The following is a 19857-nucleotide window of genomic DNA, read 5'->3' as shown; positions in this document are numbered from 1 at the left end:
TTATAATAGAAGGGAATTTAGACAGACATTTGCGTCGGATTTATAGTGACGTAAATACAATTTGGTCTTCTTATCGTATTGCATATATAAGTAGTTTTTAGATGTGTACGTGACTGTTGTTGATTGCGTGACAAAGAGGATATTTCGAAACTTTTCATCTGTCTGTTGTTTTCGCACGAACATTAGCGTGTGGCAGTTGGGTATGTTAGGACACAACTTCATCCAATGAAAATGATCCTCCTATGTTTCACACCCCCTTTGATCAATATTACGCGAACGGCAGACCGATAAAGAGATGTATCTATTTGCTTTTACAGCTATGTGACGCAATTATCAAGGCAAACTGTTTTTGTGCTGTGTCGCAACATCTTGCATTGTGACGCAGATGTGACCTTACGACTTATCAAGAACTATTATTGCAAAGTTGCCCTGTCAAAACGAGAAAATTGTATCAAAAATTATTAAGCTTTGCTGATTTTGTCAAAGAGCCTAAATTAATTTTAAAATTTGGTACCGAAAAATTTGCTAACATTTTCAATATCGGTGGCTAATATTTGTAACATAATTAAATTTTTACGTCATCCTCTGGACCAGATTGATTTCTATTGTTTTTTGACGATTGTCAGTTTTATGTCCGTTTAAAAATTAGTTACAAATTGTGACACTTGGTAGCATACGCAATTGCAGAGCAAAAAACTCGTGCATAATCTTTTTATGTCGTTTTACATGAGTAATGTATTTTTCCCTTCCCTTATCATCAAGAAAATGTAGCACTATACGCCTTTTTAATGTATTTTATTTATCATGAAGGTAAAAAATCCATCCAGTTTCAATAAAGATTAATTGTATCACAAGTATAAGCAGTTTTTAAATGTCTACGTGACGAAATATCTTCTTTGTCACGCAACTGTCATGGATTGCGTGACAAAGAGGATATTTTGAAACTTTTCCTTTGTCTGTTGTTTTTCGCACGAACATTAGCGTATGGCAGTTGGGTATATTAGAACACAACTTCATCCAATGAAAATAATCCTCCCTTGCTTCACACCCCTTTCGATCAACAAAAACGCCATGTGTAGACCTTGAAACGAGCGAATAACTATTTGTTTTCGCGCCTTTACCACAAAACTAACATTGCATGTGCGTACCGATGTCACTGTAAACCATAAGCTAAGTGTAATTAACATTATATATCTCTTAATGACGCAGTTCTAAAGCTGTACGTGACTTTTGCAAAACAAGAACAACCTATTTTTGAAAGTATAGCCTGTCAGAAGATATTTTGTTGCAGGTGTTGTTTTTCAAAGTCTGACGAAGCTTTTCTGCACATGTTGTTTCTCAGACTGAGGACAAGGCGTTCCGGCTATATATGTGCAGCAGTCAGCAATAACTAAAGGCATTTAGGTTTGGCCACAGAAGGAAATTCGGTAAAGTACAAAATATCTTCACAATGTTTCAGGCAATTCTGTTTGCCGTTGTGATCAGCTGCCTAGCTCAATTTGGAAAGACTCAAATGACTTTGGGTAAGTAACAGATGATTTAAACATTACCAATTTAAATTTTACATTCTTAAACAATATTTTTGCAGTGGGAAAAATTCAAGTTCCCACATCCTACTCGGGCTCGTCCTACAGAGTTAACTTTGGATCAACATTTCCGTCCCCACCTCATGTGCAAGCCTGGGCTAGAAGCTCTTGCGAAATCTCGTAAGAACGTGTTGTAGTTTTACTATGTTATGCCCCTTGCGCATTTGTCAGTTTTGACAAAATAAGTAAAGCTTTCGCGCTATTTCGGGTTTTGGACTTTCGGGGGCAATGGGACTCTTATTTCGTTTTGTGTTTTGTAGATTTTCTGTCAGCATCTTGGCAGTTGATGTAACCGGTTTTACCTTTACAAGCACCTTTAATAAACAAGTTACCCTCTCCTGGTCAGCAACTGAAGTTGTTCGAGGTTTGTGCAATGTATCATTAAACTGTAGACAGTGCACACTTTTTCGACCTACAAGGAGTCATCATTGCAGCTTGCTGCTGTTAAAAAACTGGAGTGACGTAAGAGGCTACAAAGCTCATACGGACGATTTCTCGTCACCAACTGAACTGATAAGTTCGAAACAGTGTGTTACCATGTATTGGCTCGATGCTTTTATATCATTAAACTACTTCGGGAAATTATAAAATGATTTAAAGTTGGACAAAAATGAGCGTCGTTTAAAAATAAACATATATAACGTGTCATAACATAGTGAAGAAGAATGTCCATTTTGGCATGTTTAATTGTTTTATGTTGGTGTTTTAAAGTAATTTTAAAGTAAAGAGATATTACTAGTTTTGATTGATTTCACCCAAATGTCGAACACTGTTGTCTTAAATGCAGAAAAAATCACCTTTCTCGGAGAAAACAGTGTGTCATACACTTTTGCTATTCCTCCACCCAACAACATTTCCGTTCCAACTATTACCGAACAAAATGACTTTGTTGACGTAATGGGAAGAGAAATTCATTTCTCCCGGCTCAAACAACTTCTTCACGAAAAAAGGTCTGTAATTTTGTGTGTGTGTTGTAATTGCAGGTGTTTGTTTGCTTTTTGTTTTGTTTTAAGGACCGGCCTTAAAAACAAGAAAATGTTTTGCTCCTCTAAAGTTACTATTAAATCATTTTTCAAGACTTAATTTTCCAAAAGTAACGATTTGTTCCAGGCAATAAAGTAGGTTTGCCCGGCTGTAAATTATAGTATGCCTACTAATTGACACCCTGTGGCCTACAGTACAGACCTTTAAAGGAGCGATGTCTCCCTTTTCCTGTTTTTACGTAAACCCTTTTTTAAATTGGTGTTTGCTTATCACAGTTACGCAATTTGTAAAAAATGCCAAACGTTCAAACGCTTGTGAGTTTTAATATAAGATGCAATTTTTATGCTAATCTCTGCGAAATCTGCATGAATCCAAGTTTTTGGCAAGAGTGCTGATTTAAAATATTTCTTAGCATAAATGCCTAAGCAAAAAGACAAGTTATGTTTGTATTTTTTATGTCAATTTCTTTAAAAGTTTGATGTTCTTATCAAAAAATGCTTGATGACGGATTTATCTCATACACTGAAACCAGTTTATCAACTTTGGGTTTGTAAAATGTGACCATTTTACCGATTTGCGATTGATGGGCAATTAAAGAGTTATGACCAATTTTATTGAACCACTAAAACTGTAGCAAGTGCATATGAAGCTTTATGTTTTTAGAATCGACCAAATTTATGCTTCCACTGCGTCGACACTAACACGGGAGCTGCTAATCCGGGGCGATACAGTATACCTTGATACTACTAACAATCAACTGACAGGGTGGAAAAAAATTACGATTCGGGCAAGAAGGCTGATATCAAATGGAGGGATTTTCGACATACAGGTGCTACTAATATAACGAATGTACTTGTAAAATAGAAGACATTTAAAATAAATTGTAAATAGCTTTGCATATGGCCAAAGTCAATATGCGAAAATTTTGGTTTGAGGCAGATTTTGCGGGCTAAAAACACTAAAAAGTTGTTTGAAGAAAATAATTTGCTTGCTAATGCAATAAGTGAAACTGTTCTGATCACCAAATAAGATTAAAAAGTTCTAGTCAATCAAGCCTCCATTTTGTAATAAGCTCTAAAATATGAAAGATATACCCTCTTTTTATGTCAGACCCCCTACCGATGCCAATCATTGGACTATTTAGGAACTGTATGCCCTGCCATACCTGGCGCGTCGTTAGGTAACAGTGGATTTGATGGCCTGGAAGGGTATTCAAGTCCGGAAGTGCATGTGTTTATTGGCGAACTCGATGGAAACCTTAATCTTGTCAATCAGGTACCTTTAAAATGTGACAATGATTCTTGCTTTAACAATTAACTATGTAGAATGTCTGCTTTTCGATCACTAGATCTGTTTATAACTTTTCATGACAAGTATAAAATATTGTACCCCTGATAAACACATGAGTAATTGCCTAAAAATCAATTGATCATAAGATATCACTTTTTGCGACTAATTGGTCCACTACAGTTATTACAAACGCTTTAGGCACAACAAGGAAGCAAATCTCAAGCTGGTGGCGATGGAGCAGATGGTTCTAACGGCGCTAGAGGAGCTGCTATGAACTGCAATCAAAAGTGTGATCAGAAATGCGAAGATTGGTTTTCTCTTGGAGAAACCTACCACCACCAAGGTGGCAAACTTGTGCACATATGACTGCTGCAAACAAATGTATTAGGAGCTTGTGTTCTTTAACGTGCTGTAGTGTGCATGCGTATAATACCGGTTAAATGTCCTATTTAGACAGTCTTGTTTGCAAAGATGTTATTTGTATCAAAATGTTCTTCAGGGAGCTTGCGCCATTTTTTTTGTTCAAAGTTTTTAAAATTGCATGTTTAAAAACATTGCAATCATTCTTGCTTGTAACAAATTTTGATGACGTAATGTGTTTGCAATGAATGTTCAATTATATTAAGAGGGTGGCTACAAAACAACACGTTAACTGGACATGTTAATCTGTAACCACAGGCAACCCTGGTCAAAATGGAGGAAACGGTGGTAATGGAAAGGCGAGTGGATTTCCTGGGAAAGGTGGAAAAGCAAATGATGTCACATTCTACGCAAAAAGTTTGTTGGGTTTTATGACTCTTCGTCAACAGCCTGGACTGCCAGCAGATCCTGTTGCACATGGGTTTGCAGGCCAAGGAGGGTAATTTCTTTTTTCACTTAAAGCAAATTCCCTTGCCACATGTGGGTTCTTTCAAATCAATGGCTCCGCGACAACTAGCATATAGTAAACCTCGATTAATTCGGACCCGTTTGGACCAATAAATTTGTCCGGGTTAGGCGAAGATCCGGACTGATGTCGATTAGTTAAAGCTATGGCACATTTCAAATCATTTGTACCTCGAGTTTTGTCCGAATTAGACGAAAAACCGGATTAACCCAATGCGGTTTAACCGAGGTTTACTGTTTCTGATTGTTGTCTGGCAAACCTTGGCTTTTAGCTATAAAAATTAGTTACGTGTCTGTATGCTAAAGCTAAGCCGTAACAGTACATGCAAAGTACATTTTTGGAAATCTTTTTCTAGTTTGCATCGTGTAGATAAAAATATACAAATTCGGTTGCTTATTTTAGATCTGGTGGCCAAGGCGGTTGTTCTTGCGAATGCAACCGAATTATGTGGGGGTGCAGGGATAATACAGATTGCGGTTCGTATCTGGGGCCAAACGGACAACCAGGTCAATGTGGACAAGATGGTTTTGATGTCTATTCTCCCCGTGTGGTAAGCACTTGTACAAATTTTTGTTATCCAACAGCAAACGATTACAGGTGGTTATGTCGGTAGTCGTCAGATCAGTGTCATTTCTGATCAGGTTCCACGACGCACATACATATCTGTTTAATCTTTTTCATTCTCTTCATTATGTCTTCATTCTCTTCATTATGCTGAATCATGCAAAAACAAGTATTTTTCATGCATTTTTAAACAGCCTTGGTTTCACCTAACAGTCCTAATTATGAGAATTTGTAGATTACTACCAAATCAAAGTTTTTGCATTGACCGTAAAACCGCCTCTAGGATTTTAAAAGTAATGGTTGGGGCCTTTCTTCGAAAAAGTACCTCAATTTAATTAACAAACGTGATCTTACAGAACACTGCTGGAAGTGTAGGAAACGCTGACTTGCAAACTATTGAAAGCGTGAAGCCGTGGTTTAAAAATGATATGGAACTGCTTAATCTGATTCGTCGCAACGGGGAAATGCTCTTCCAGCGAAACGACAACGATGGAGCTAAAGACATTTTCGAGTTTATTCTTTCTGTCACTGATGAAAGTTCTGTTATGTACAACGAGGTAGATTTCTTTGGTCTTTGAAAAAAAAACTAACCATAGGCCTTCAATGTTACACAAAAATGTTTGGGCCGATGAGTTGTAAAGCACTTGTGTACTGCCCCTAGGGCAGTGGTTTTTAACCTGTGGTAGTCATAGCTTTCATGCATACTTAATTTAAGTCATATCAAAAACTTGTAGCTCAAATCGCCCAACTGATCACCTCTGGTTTTAAATATATAACGAAGAGAAACTAACAAATATTTTTGTTGTCGTATGACAGGTTGCCGAGCTTTTAGATTACATCGAACAAGGATTTGATTTCTATGGCCACACCCAATATTATGCGCCTGATCAAGACTGGACATACTTGAAAGAAGTTGTTGAAGAGCAACTTGAAGTTGGTGCATCAATGGAAGATGCGTTTAACGCTGTCTTGTCGAATGTTAGTTTTTTCACACATTTTTTTAACCTGAGTTTTTGATAAATAATAATAATAATATTTTTTCTCATTAGATGAACGATATTGAAACAACATGCCTTCAAGTACAATCTGTGGTCAATATTGTCGCCAGCACACGACTGGATCAACTGTCCTTTGAAGAAACTGAGCTCAGCAGTAAAAAAGAACTTTACCAGGAAGCGTTGGCTTTAATAGAACAGACTATGGAGGATGAAATGACCCAAATTGAAAACCTAATACCTGTCGTTGTTGCAGATTTGGAGCAAGTAGGCTAAATCGTAAGGCACAATGTATTGTTATTTGTAATCAAAATTCAATAATCACAGGAGCAACAAAAGGGTTTCAGAGATTATCTGGGAGGAATAACCGCTTGTGCCGTAGGACTTGCAACACAAAATTACGAAAAAGCTTTGTCCGGTGCAAAAAAGGTATGTTTTAAATTGAGTTAGGCCGAAACTAAAAAAACACACAGAAAACATTTCACTGTGGGTCATCGGTCATTGGCTACGGTTTTTCCTAGATTGGTTCAACGATTATGTCGAAACCTGGCTGTCCCGCACCTTCAGTGCAAGACGCTGTGGATTCAATGGATGAAAAGTACGATATGGTTGATTTGTTTTTGAAAAGTAGGAAAATATTTACGATAAAATTAGTCAGATAATCAGTTATTGGTAAAACACAAACGTTTAAAATGTGCTTTTTGGAGAACGATCAACATTTATATCTGAATTTGTTGGTAGTAAAAGTAGTAAAGAATTTAAAGAAAACGTTGTGTCTGATTTTAGCCTGTTGCATGTATTTCAATTTGGTTTTTGCAGCACTTTTATGTACCTTTTTCTCAGCCTGAACTTTGCTTTCGAATATGAAGAAATGGATCCAGCAGATTTAGACTTCAGTGCAATGGATGCTTCAGCTGTTCCCATTATAATGATGAGCAACTTGCTAAAGGACAGATCTCAGCTATTGCAGGATTTGCGTTGCCTCTTTACCGACACCAACTCACAAGCGGTAAATGCTAAAATACACGTTGATTTTCTTGCGGTTTGGTAAGTGACTTATAGCAGTGTTTTATAATAGGCCCTCGACCTGGAAAGAATTATCGACGACTATTTCCGAGATGGTGCGTTCCGTATCAAGTTGATTGACATGTTGATTAACATGGATGCCCAGCTTAAGGTAACGATTACACAACTCAAACTTTGAGTGCAGAAAATGTGGCGTTTAACATTCATAATTATCCGTATTCTGTAAAGATTAAACTATTGTTTACTGTGTTTTGCGTTATCTGTAGCAAATTGGATACAATAAACAACTGATGGTGGACACAATGACCAAAGTAGATGAAGCTGTTGCGGAAACCATGACTGGTATTGCCATGACGGCAATGTCGACTTTCACCGACATGTTGCTTAAGTACGTATAGCAAGGGTTAAATCTGGTAAATTATTAGACAATGTCGAACACATAGTGTGTTTCCATAAGTTCTACGTTTTACACACCGACAATATAGTGAAATCGGGTCTTTATTTGTCTTGTAAACCTTTGCGTAAAATATGCATAACCTTGCTTTTCACTTTTCTCTTTTTAGCCTGTATCAACAACAGGAAAATGCCATCATGGAATCAATTTACGAACTGTCCAAAGCTTACCAATTTGAAACCTTAATGGATTTTAATGTTCTTGGCAAATACAACTCCATTATAAGCGACCAGGTAACATTTGTGGTTTGTGATTTACACGATTACGAATATTTGCACATACAATTTTTTGTTAAGGCGACGGTTGACAGCCTTGGTGCATTGGTGGGGATAGCCCAGCTGCAGATGATGTATCAGGACCTGGAAAATCAAAGGGACAACTTCTTGGATCTCACAGCATCTTCAAATGGTCCTACATCGCATACATTTACCGCCTACTGGGAATATAACACGGTAAGTAATGTCTGAAAAATTAAAAGTGGTGTTAAAAGTCCTGCTGAGACAAATTAACACTTTTGGGGGTTTAACAGGTTTATTATTTCGCAGCAAAACCACCCAGAAGTGATTAGAGAGTTGCAGCAGACCGGACAAACCATGCTTAATGTGAATGTGGATCCACTTGATCCTCGAACGACTGGTTGTGAAAGGTGTTACAATGGTCGCTTGGTGGGGCTGTACGTTGAAATTGACGGAGACCCACAACCCTCTACTGTGCCATCCACGTAAGTGCTTTTTATCGCTAATACTAAATTTTATTACTATACGGATGCTTTCTTACATTTTTTATGTTCCTTTACAAAAAATGCTTTGATGTGTCCCATAGGTGGCATTTTATGTATCTTATATTAACAAATGTTGCTTCTCCAGCAGTATATTGGGTTAGCCTATATTATAAAACACCTGGCGTTTTGATGCAACATTCGAAGTAATATCAGGAAAATGACCTAATAGTTCTTACAAGTAACACATCGTTCTTACGAAGCGTTTTGAATGGGACGTCAAAACTTCAATTGCTTCATAGTAAATCTGCTGGAAGAGAGAAAAAAATAAACTAGTGTTTTAGTTTGTAGTTAATAGTTTCATATGTTTAAATAGGACTTTTGTAATCGTATCACACGAGAGTGATTCAAGCTTTCTCCAACCAACTGCTGACGATGGTACAACTATTGTTGAACTTCAACAAACACCAGAAGACATTGATGGCGGCAGAATCATGACATTCGACTCGTCAAACTTCGTTACATCTGTCGTGGACAACCAACTGACTGCTAAGTTTTATCTGGATGTACTTACCACGAAAAGCAATGGTTTCAGCATAAACTTTTTGTGTTATTGAGTTTGTGTTGTTTAGGAATACACCTTTTGCGAATACGACGCCGGCAACTTCTTTGCATCAAAGCCGTGTAAGAGCCCTTATGCAACTTATGTGATAAAAGTACCACGAACGGAAAGCTATGAATGTACGTTGGATCCAAATTACTTCATCTCGGGAACAAACTGCCAGGACTTCGACTTTTTAAAGTAATAGTGTCAAAAATGCATACATATTTCTATTTTAACTTTAACTTTAACTTTATTTTGTTACAGATTGAATACTATTCGGATTTATGCAAAAATTCAGTCGTGGAGTGATTATCCTATCGATGCTCAAGATGTAAACAGGTAAAATTGAGAGTTTTTTAAAAGAAGACCAATAGACGGCGGACTGATTTCTGTTCGTAATAGTAAATTTGTTACCGTGTCGCATAGGAACAACACATTACGTAAGCTCATTGTGGGTTTTAATAATCTTGAATTTTTCAGCAAACTAATCATGAGTTTTGCCAAGGTCTGACTTACAAAATTATTGCCGGTTTAGCGACTATTGGTCTCAAACGTTGAATTACAACACAAAAATTCACAAGTTTTCATGACTTTTTTATGTTGATACACACGAGAGTGCGATATCATCGGGAAAAAAGTGCAAAAAGTAACCATAAGTGCGTAGAATTTCTAAAAGTCTAACGTCTTATAGGAATTTTTATATTTTTGATAATTATTTCGAGCGACCACCCAATCTTTTTTAAACTTCTCACATATGCAACTTGTTACACAGACAAATCCTGCGACTAAAAGCGATGCCAGAAAATTCTTCATCAAGCCAGGAATAGTGTCCAACAGCTTGCAAGAAAAGTGCTGTTAAAGTTTACCACTAATTCTCTTACATTTGCGTGTAAACTAATCTCAACATACAATAAATTGGTGTTTGAAGAAGTATGTGTGTCAGTTTCATATTTAGGTTGTGATATTTGTCCAAAAAAGTATAATGTTTCAAACTATGGGAACAGTTGAGTTTTACTGTGGAGCATCGCCTTCGGTCAGTAGATTAAATGATCTGACAAAAATTATCTCTAGGGCTCAGATAAACATTGAAGAAATTAGACATTTTGTGCGAAGAATCGTAATGCTTTACACTGCTCCGATATATTAAGGCCTTAGGAACAACCGCTTTCCTGATTGCCCACTGCACAGCACCTGCCTAGCCCTAAAAGAATGACTAATGTTACAGCTAGAATCTGCTTGCATGTGCTTTCTTTCCCTGTTTAGTTCACGCCAGTGACCTGAAGAGTTTACTGTGACGTAACAATGAGCCTGTCATGATTGGTGCAGAAATATCTAACGTAAAAATGCGTATGATGTCATTAGTGATGCAATCTTGTGCTGATCACGTTTTACAGTTTCTTTCTGTGCTGTAAGCAGCATTTTTAGTAGTCGCAGTTCATTGTTGATCTAATTTAGTTTGGAAATATTTATGTGCTAATATTGCAATGTAGTGTATTATGTGCAACTAATTGAGCACGAATGCTAAACGTAATTAAATCCTGGAACGTCTTAATCGGTTAAAGTGCCTATAACTCAGACCTGGACTCCCAACAAGTTGGTACGTAATTAAATGTATAAATTGTGTTAGTTAAATGTCGTGATAATGTTTTTGTATGAGTTAAGAGGTGTTAACTGTCTTAACGTGACATATTTCTTTATGTAAGTTTATCGGCCATTTTGAATGTGCGTATTATTGCCGATTGTGACACGTTTCTGTTCATTTAACAGAGAACCAATGCTGTTGTGCAACAGAGAAAGAATGTGTGCCCGCAAGGCAAGCGGTGTTGCGTTGGATGCAAACTCGGAAACCTTAGTGCGGCGGTCGGTGCAAATCCACGTTGCACGGATCTTTAAAAAAAATGCGGTCGCTAGAACTAGTAATTAGGTTGAAGTAATTAGCGTGGAACCTGCCATCGTTTGCAGAAAAACATTGCAATGTTACTGTGGCAAAGCCATCAGTTTGACAGCTTAATTTCGAGGTATAATGTATGTGCGGTTGAGTTTGTGAAATTCACGTATGAGGCCAGGTAAGAAGCTTTGTGTTTGACAAAAAAAAATCAGGAATATAACATTCGATCACGTGTGCAAAAATAACAACGAGCGCCATTTTAACAAAACAGAAGGTAGGAGGCCCAGAAATGTCTTAGAGTAGAGAAATAAAAGTTTATCTTACTTTCAGTTTAATCAAGCCTACTTAGTGTTTATGGCGTTTTATCTTTTCATTGGCTGATATTGGGTAACTGTATATGATGTGGTACTTCTGCCCGTAAAAGCTTTCAGTTTGGAAGTGTTTCTAAGTAGTTCGTGTTATATCGTTGCAAATACCCTACTTTTACCGACTGAAAGACTATTTACCGTTGTTTAAGAGTTAATAGTAAAAACGAACTGCTTATGTCTTATGTGGGGTAACATTTGCATGTTTTGCTCGCCAATTTCCTTTCAAATGGAAACTGCGTTGCAAATTTCGATCACATCACGCTATGCCGAGAAAACTAACCGTTTATTATTATTATATTTGCAATACTAAACTTTTCGAATCATATATTTTTCAGCTCTGAATTATCGGTTCTCACTCATTTCTTCATGCTTGACATTTTCACGATTACGATACGGAAAAAGACGGAAGCATGTGTATAATGCGGCGTCGTGACAAATACAGAGGTATGATGTTGTACACAAGCTTGTAATCAAATTGAAATAGAGATGCTTTCGCTGATGTTTACATCGAATACGTTAATCTGCATTTTGCTTTAGTATGTGTGTACCCAAAAATATCTTTTGTCCTGGAACATTTCAAAATACATAACTTGAAAGATGAAAGTGAAGAAAAGGAATTCTAAACTCCTAAATACCAGGCAAATTCTAGCAACAACTTGCTCCGGATCACACAGCCTCTGAATGGGAATAGTGTTTTTTCGGGTAAGATATTTCTGTTTCTAATTAAATAATTGAAGGGCATAACATTGTGACACTTTCGTAAAGTTACTTTATCTCATCAACAACTCGTCTCACTTTTTCACCATCGCATTTGAATGGTAAACGCTTATGACGGAAAAACAAAACTAATTTCTGCCGGTACGTGTTCCACAGTTTGAGTAGCACTGGTCTAGAAGTTCTATAAAGTTAATTACTTTCCTGAAAACATTATGGAAAACACATTTACGGTCTGAGATATTGAAATAATCCTTTCTGTTTTAAATTTAAAACACAAAATAATTTTAGTGTACGCCAGGCCTATTAAAGGCGTTATACCGAATCAGCCGGTCTCCCAAGCATTGTCGCTTGGTGTCGCTACGCATCAGTGATTCTGTTACGTGTGACGTCACAACAGAGCACGACAAGCACACCACATAAAAATTTTACTGAAGCCGATGGGGGAATTCCCTTACATGATAAAGAGTAATTCTCGACTTACTATTTTGTGAAGGTATTTGGTCTGAAACTGCTGCAACGTTTTCGGTTTTAACTTATTCGATTTATACAAAACTGCCTTTTTACGGTTTTGCCCTCAACATAGACATTTCAATCATCTAAAAGTATGTTTTATTTACCACATAAGCGTCACATTTATCTGCAGTACAAATGTAACGAAATGTAAACACATTCACATACAAATTTACCACCAACATTTCTAAAAAGATGCATAATAGATTTTCATCACCTGTAAAGCGAAATTACAAAAAGAATTTAAGTGCAGCGTAATCTTGAACAGACAAAATGTTCACACGGTATTTAATATCTCATTCATAAAATTTCTTTATTTCATCAGCAACTTGTCTCACGTTTTCATTATCATATTTTCCTTGAGCATTCGGTGGAAAAATCCTGTGATAAACAAAAAGAGTTTAGACGAACCAAACTCAATGTGATTTGTTTCACTTATTGTGTGTCTTAAATTCTTTAACTTACTTGTCAATGATGACCTTTGCCCCCTCTAAACGTAATCTGGCTTTTTCTTTGTGGACGTTTGCAATTTGTTCTTCTCTGTTCCTTGTTTGTCTCATAATGGATGAAATATCCAAATTGTGGTCGTTAAAAACCGCCTGCAATGTTCCACTACATTCATTATGAATTGCTAACTTGATAAGAGAAGCGGTTGGAAAGTTCTTTAAATCTTTCCACTTGATCACGTGACTTTTGGCTATTTGCAACACAATTCCAAAAAACAATCGACGATATTTTGGTTCCAAATTGAACATCTTCTGTTGCATGTATATCTCATATTGCTCAGATAATGTGGAGCGAAACTTTTCAAGTGTTTGTGAATCGTAGCCGACAAACCTATGGTCCTTTTGACGCTCGAAACATATTTTGTCACCAAATGCTCTTGCAAACAAACCTCTTTCGTGTTCAAATTCAGTTAGAACACTTCGTACTTCGAACCAATAATTGAAAAGCTCAGTCAGTGAAGTATCTGGTTCGTTGTTGACAAGAAACACGAAACAATTTCCAGGTTTCATCAACTCTTCGTTGTTTGTTAGTGATATCAACATTCGAAGAACTTGTTTTCCGTTAAGATCACCAATCTCAATTTGGTAGTATTCTAGTTTTTCAAATGAAAATGTTCTTCCCTTGCTTTGGAAGTCCGAAATGCTAATGTCAAGGAAGTCCCTAAATACTCCTTGAAAATCGGAAAATTTTTTTGGATCTAGAGAATCTTGATCAGCAACTTCAAAGGTTATCTTCAACAAATCAAGCACGTTTTCAAACGACAAATTCATTCTGCAAACTTCTTCCTCCGTTTCCAAAATTTGGGGCTGTATTTAGAGTTGTTCAAAGTGATTTTGGTGGCTTTTCACATTTGCAATGAAGAGCTCATTCACCGGTGCTAAGATTAAGCACACAAACCAATAAAGTAACCGATATTTTCTGTTGTTTTAAATAATAAAAATGTAATTAAATAATCATATGTTACCAACAATAAACAACCACAAGTAATCGAATAAAGGTGTTTTTTTAAGCCCAAACCAATTCTTCTGCGACCAAAATGTGTTGACCAAGTTAGGCTAAACGCTTACTCACATAAGTAACAAATTGACTAATATCATTGTAGCAAAATAAATATAGTGCTTGCTTTGCAATTAAGAGATTGCGTAAGCTAAAACCTTTTCTCTAATTTGCAAGGTGCTAAAAACACACGACTTTACTTGGAGGCCGTTTCGAGATTAATATGTTTGTTTCCAAATTATTCTTTAACAACATGACACTGGGTAAATTTCTAAACCACATAAAACCTTTGAGGTCCCACAATCGGACATTGGACAGCAAGCATCAAATTAATTTCAACTTTAACGGTTTTGTTTGTTGACAAATTGAAATAATTTGCAATGTCTGCATATTCAAAGCTTTCTTAAGGCATTTAAAAAACTGTTTTAAGTTGTAGTGGCCTATTCTGTCGCGAATTTTCCATAGTCTATTTTTGATGTCAGAGAATAATTTCCTAAATCTATTTGTCATACAGAATCTTCATCAAGCAAAAAGTAAGCAATCTAATTAAAAACATAACTGCCAGAGAACTAAACCAAACGTGACTTACAACTGTTTTCAATGAGAACAAGTCCAATTACGCTACACGCATAATGGCATTAACAGTTGAATTAAAACGATTTGTATCGACACAACAGAGTTTTGGCGTTACTATATTATGTTGTATACTTTATCTTGATCCCCAACTTCAATGGTTATGGTAAACAAAGGAGGCACGTTTTCAAACGACTCATTCTGCAAACTTAACTCTTTTGTCTGTTTTTGGAATTTTGGTATTGTAAATAGATTTCGAATTTATTCAACTGATTTATTGCCTTCTCACAATTACAATGACTTGCTTCTCCACAGCTGCTAATGTTAAGGACACAAACCAATACCGTAACTTTCTTGTCTCAAATACCGGCTTTGTTGGTCTTGAGGCACAAACACCATTTTATAGCGGCGTATTGTTAATATTAGTCATGCTGAAAAAAATTCATATGGGTCCTGTGTAACAGGAGTTCAATCATGCAAGTCACTCTGGTATACATGACTTCACAATCGTGCGTGACAATTCAACCGCATAAAAACCTGACTCTTACTGAAGGTTTTTTTTTCCTTTTGGTTAAAATGGAAGCTTCTTTTTTGACGCGATATTTTTTTCTTTCGTGGTTCTTTGTATTAGACTGCGACCTTTTTGCGAATTTATTCAACTGATTATTTGTCTTCTCACAATGACTCAAAAAGGTTTAGCACACAAACCAATACCACATCTGTCTTGTCTCAAACAGTGACGGTGTTGCTTTGTTGGTCGTGGGGCACAAACCTCATTTTTGTAGCGGCGTATTGTTACCATTAGTTATGCTGAAAATGATTTGTTTTGTGACCTTTGTAACAGAGGGGAAAATCACATAAGTAACGTTTGTTCGCTTCACGGAACTTAATGGCACAAGTAGAGTAAAAATGTCTCGCGATCGACCCCAATAGTTTTGATTCTTATAAGGTTCGCTTTTTGCTCAAAGTACTGTTCGCAAGGTCACAGTGTAACTGCAAATCAACGTTGGGATTTTAATAAAGGTACAAAGTGTATAAAAAATATGGATAAGTATATTTAGAATCAATGGATTTAGAAGTATCTGACCCTTTTGTTTTGTTACTCAAAACTTTGTTTTAATGTTTAAGGTATAAGTTGATTTTGTGTCGCTTGGTGTCGCCACAGAACAGAGTGTCATGAAAGTGTGATGTCATATCGATGTGTGAACGACGAAACGCAACAAAACCGTACTCACTACAATGGGGAATTCCCTTGCGGTTGTATTTGATTTCGCTCATCAAATAAAAATTATTTATCATGTGACGCTTGCTCCTCAATCAAAAGTTTTAATTACCGTTTAGCAATGTGCGCAACATACGACTGAAAGTTAAAGTTCGAGACTACAGCGGCCTATTTGCGTTACATCTTTGTCGTAATTTGTTGTAACTTTGATCCAAAACCTCTACTTCTCTTCTCCAACTGGTCCCCTCAACAGAGATTTACGCAACAGTTTTTATATATACAAGGACGTGTTTTATTTGTCTTGAACGGTAGGTCTATTTACAATGCACGTTTTGTGTATTTACGCACACGCACGTACATAGGCTACATACAAGCACGAGAAGATTAAGAAGCAGTAATCAAATTGAGTCAACAAAAGAGAAAATAATGAAATAAACAAGTGACAAACTGACGGCCAGCAAAACAAGTAATGAAAGTTCACAGCTCGAATTAATATAATACGTCTAAAAAGTCAACCGCAAGCAAACTAAATCGCTATAAGAAATAACGAAATCGCTATAAGAAATAAGTTGCAGATAAAATTAAACTCTGGCGTTAATCGCTTTTATCTTGAATGGTTAATTTAAATTGTGGTAAATCGCTCAAGTTAATATTTTTTTTAAAGGCAAAATTTTTGATGTTCGTTTATTTGCTACATTTTAAATCTGTATGGTTTAAATTCGTGGCTTATTCATAAAATCTCTTTATCTTGGCAGCAGCCTTTTTCACTTTTTCACCATCATATTTTCCTTCAGCGTTTGGTGGAAAAATCCTATAAAAGACAGAACGAGTTAAAACAAACTATAGGCTCTTGGTGGTAGTAGTTACGATTTTGCGTTGTATAAAAGACTCACCAATCAATGATCTCTATTGCTCCTTCTCTGCGCCATTCGGCTTTCTGTTGTTGAATTTTAGTAATTTGTTCCTGTCTATCGGAATATTTTTTACGAATGCAAGAAACATCCAAATAATGGTGGTTAAAAACCGCCTGCAATTTTCCACTACATCCATTATCAATCGCTAACTTAATTAGAGACGACCTAGGAAAGTCTTTCAAGTGTTCGTAAACCAGCCAACTTTTCACGTGACACTTTGCGATTTCGAATGCAATTCCAAAAAACAATCGACGATATTTCGGTTGCAGATCGGCCATGTTTTGCTCCATGTATTTTGAATATTGTTCAGGCAAACTTGAACGAAACTCTTTGATAGTTTTGTCATCCAACCCAACAAAACGTGAGTTATTTTGCCTTTCCTGACACGTTTTGTCATCAAAAGCTCTTGGCCAATTTCCTTTATCTTTATCTGATTCGGCCGCAACACTTCTTGGCTCAAGCCAGCATTGTCTGTAAAACACAGTCAGAGAAGTATCTGCTTCGTTGTTGACATAAAACACGAAACAATTTCCATCTTTCATCCAAGTTTCGTTGTTTGTAAGCGATTTCAACATTCGGAGAACTTGTTTGCCATTTAGATTGCTAATATGCACTTTGCAATATTGGAGACTTGCAAATGAAAGTGACGTCCCTCTGTTTCTGAAGTCTGTCATTCTGTTTTCCAGCTTGTCACGAAACGCACCTTGAAAACCGGGATGCGGTTTCAACTGAACATTCGAATCAACATCATCATTTTCAGTTCCAATGGTTATGTTTAACAAATCAAGCACGCTTCCAAACGACAAACTCATTCTGCAAACTTAACTTTTTTGTCCGTTTTTTTTCAAATTTGGTGCTGTAATTACCCCAATTAGAGTTCGAATTTGTTCAACCGACTCTGCTTGTTCCAAACATTCAGAACGAGTTACTAATCCACAGCTGCTGCCGTAATTTCGCACAAATACCAATCGTGTAGCGGCGTACTGTCAACATGGATATGCTAAAAATGATTCCTTTTACGACCTTTGTAACACATGTGACAATCGAACAAGTTCATTTAGTTTCGCTTCGCAGAAACTAGTGGCACAATTAAGTAGCTTAAACGTTTGTCACGCGATTGCCACACTTGCGTAATGATTGACATAATAACTAGAAAGCTTATGTTGCAATTACATAAACACTATGGCTTATTATAAAATGTTTGTGCATTCACCGTAGGTATTGCGATGTGAAGTGAAACACGGCGATTAATATTCTGCAAGTGGTGCAAATCTCATAAAAATCAGACATTATTCAATGTACCCTTTACCTGCTGAATTCTTTTTTGACAAAAATAATGTTTAGACATGCTCTTGCTCTTTAGGGTTTTATGCAAAATCGATAGAAGATAGGCAAAAACTTTCTCTGGGAAAGTTGTTGGGTATAAAATTTTCTACAGTTTAAACATAAAATTTTTTTCGATGACATCATCTACGAAATGACGTCATTTCAATTCTATTTTTCTATAAAATTACAGGCTTGTGGGTTAACACTTAGTAAGAGATGCTTTACCATGGCATTTTGTAATCGTACGACTTGGAATTCAATTCTGGCATTGTTTTTCTGTCCTGTCTAAATTAAGTGGTATAAAAGGTGGGTATGTAGGGTCACTACAATCGACACATTATACATCAATCTCAAAATCGTACATTAGTTTTGTGTCGCTTGGTGTCGCCACACAACAGTGCGTCTGGTAAGTGTGACGTCACACCGAGGCGTGAACGACGAACCGCAAAGAAAACCATTCTCGCGTTAAGGGGGGATTCCCTTGCTGTTTTGATTTATTTCGTCTCGTATTCAACACAATGTGCGCTAAATGTTCACCGTTTATAAACTGTTTCAATTAGTTTCTCGCATTTTTAAGACTATATCTTTTTTGATGCAATAAAATCGTTGAAAGGTAAAATCGTGCGCTAACGTTCATCAAATTTGGTTTTGCTGCTTTTGCAACTAAATATGGTGTAACATGTTTCAGTTTAGGATTAATACTCAACACAGATTTTACGTCGAAATTCCGGTCAATTGTAACTTGCTTGACGCCAATAGATTGACAACCGCTATGCATTATTTATTTACACATTTTCACATTTAGGAACAAAACGAATCGAAATGATCATTATATGTTCTTGGGTATCTTGACAATTTCTGCAAACATTTTCACAAGTAAAATGATCTCATCTCATCAGCAACTTTTGTTACTTTACTTTTATCGTACTTTCCTTCAACAGTTGGTGGGAAAATTCTGAAACGAGAAAGGAAATTTGAGTTTGCGAAATCAATGTGTCTCATGTTGGTAGTATATGAAAAAAACAACGGGAAAAAATGCTACATTCTAACGCCATTTTTTAACCTAACGTGTGTCCCAGTTCTTTGTATGCTGTTATACCCGATTTGCATAGCTAGCATTTCACTAATGGTGACTATTTGCAACAGAAGGTAGAAAACTTACTTGTCAATAATTAACTTTGCTCCTTCTTTTCGTAGTTCATCTTTACGAGCGTAATAGAGGGAAAGTCTTTCTTCTCTACAAAGCTGTGGATTGATTTCTTTAAACAAATCTTTCAGGATATCATGTTCGTTAAAAACAGCCTGCAACTTTCCACTACATCCATTATCAATTGCCAACTTGATAAGAGAAGCAGTTGGAAAGGTTTTTAAATGTTTGTAAGCATCCCAATGTCTGATATAGCACTTTGCAATTTCGAACACAACTCCGAAAAACAACCGACGATATTGTGGTTGCAAATCCGCCATTTTTGTTGACAAAAAGCTGTTGTATTGCTTTGATAAAGTTGAACAAAACTTTTCGATTGTTTGTTTGTCCAAACCAAGATATCTTGGATTTCTGCGTTGTAGGATGCATGTTTTTTCATCAAATGCCTTAGACCAGTTTCCTCGTTCCTCTTCGTTCTCTGCAACGGCACCTCTTGTTTCAATGCAATATTTTGCGAATACAATAACTGCATGTTCTCCGACATCGTTTACACAGCACACAAAACAATTTCCGTCTTTCATC

The 19857-nt window shown here is 36.5% G+C and overlaps 3 protein-coding genes and 1 long non-coding RNA gene across 5 annotated transcripts; 2 read left to right on the top strand and 2 right to left on the bottom strand.

Annotated features, from left to right (window-relative positions):
* The first annotated feature begins 1304 nt into the window (after positions 1 to 1304).
* On the top strand, positions 1305 to 9309 carry LOC145232832 (uncharacterized). The gene is made up of 22 exons (XM_080097509.1): positions 1305 to 1523; positions 1589 to 1706; positions 1847 to 1950; positions 2374 to 2536; positions 3234 to 3399; positions 3681 to 3845; positions 4059 to 4203; positions 4539 to 4719; positions 5149 to 5296; positions 5667 to 5867; positions 6127 to 6288; positions 6360 to 6572; positions 6633 to 6734; positions 6827 to 6903; positions 7149 to 7314; positions 7384 to 7482; positions 7598 to 7719; positions 7895 to 8018; positions 8082 to 8237; positions 8331 to 8506; positions 8880 to 9069; positions 9136 to 9309. The coding sequence occupies exons 1-22, from the start codon at positions 1451 to 1453 to the stop codon at positions 9307 to 9309; spliced, it is 3225 nt and encodes a 1074-aa protein (XP_079953635.1). The 5' UTR covers positions 1305 to 1450.
* A 1686-nt stretch (positions 9310 to 10995) lies between these two features.
* On the top strand, positions 10996 to 12631 carry LOC145234609 (uncharacterized). 2 transcript variants are annotated; one of them, XR_013861305.1, is made up of 3 exons: positions 10996 to 11173; positions 11699 to 11807; positions 11901 to 12631. It is a non-coding gene; the product is annotated as an uncharacterized LOC145234609 (long non-coding RNA). The 2 variants fall into 2 exon arrangements; XR_013861304.1 differs by having other exon boundaries at positions 10996 to 11269.
* Positions 12632 to 12692: 61 nt separating this feature from the next.
* Positions 12693 to 14105, bottom strand: LOC145234608 (uncharacterized). Its single transcript, XM_080099317.1, has 2 exons — positions 13056 to 14105; positions 12693 to 12971 (listed from the first exon to the last, which is right to left on the bottom strand). The coding sequence occupies exons 1-2, from the start codon at positions 13865 to 13867 to the stop codon at positions 12887 to 12889; spliced, it is 897 nt and encodes a 298-aa protein (XP_079955443.1). The 5' UTR covers positions 13868 to 14105; the 3' UTR covers positions 12693 to 12886.
* Positions 14106 to 16502: 2397 nt separating this feature from the next.
* LOC145233498 (uncharacterized) lies at positions 16503 to 17775 on the bottom strand. Its single transcript, XM_080098231.1, has 2 exons — positions 16782 to 17775; positions 16503 to 16699 (listed from the first exon to the last, which is right to left on the bottom strand). The coding sequence occupies exons 1-2, from the start codon at positions 17612 to 17614 to the stop codon at positions 16615 to 16617; spliced, it is 918 nt and encodes a 305-aa protein (XP_079954357.1). The 5' UTR covers positions 17615 to 17775; the 3' UTR covers positions 16503 to 16614.
* Positions 17776 to 19857: the final 2082 nt, after the last annotated feature.

Source organism: Phallusia mammillata, chromosome 6 (genome assembly GCF_965637545.1).
Source record: "Phallusia mammillata chromosome 6, kaPhaMamm4.hap1.1, whole genome shotgun sequence".
In the NCBI taxonomy this organism is placed as follows: Eukaryota; Metazoa; Chordata; class Ascidiacea; order Phlebobranchia; family Ascidiidae; genus Phallusia; species Phallusia mammillata.
Note: the sequence above shows the minus strand (reverse complement) of the source record. Positions and strands in the feature narration are given on the sequence as shown.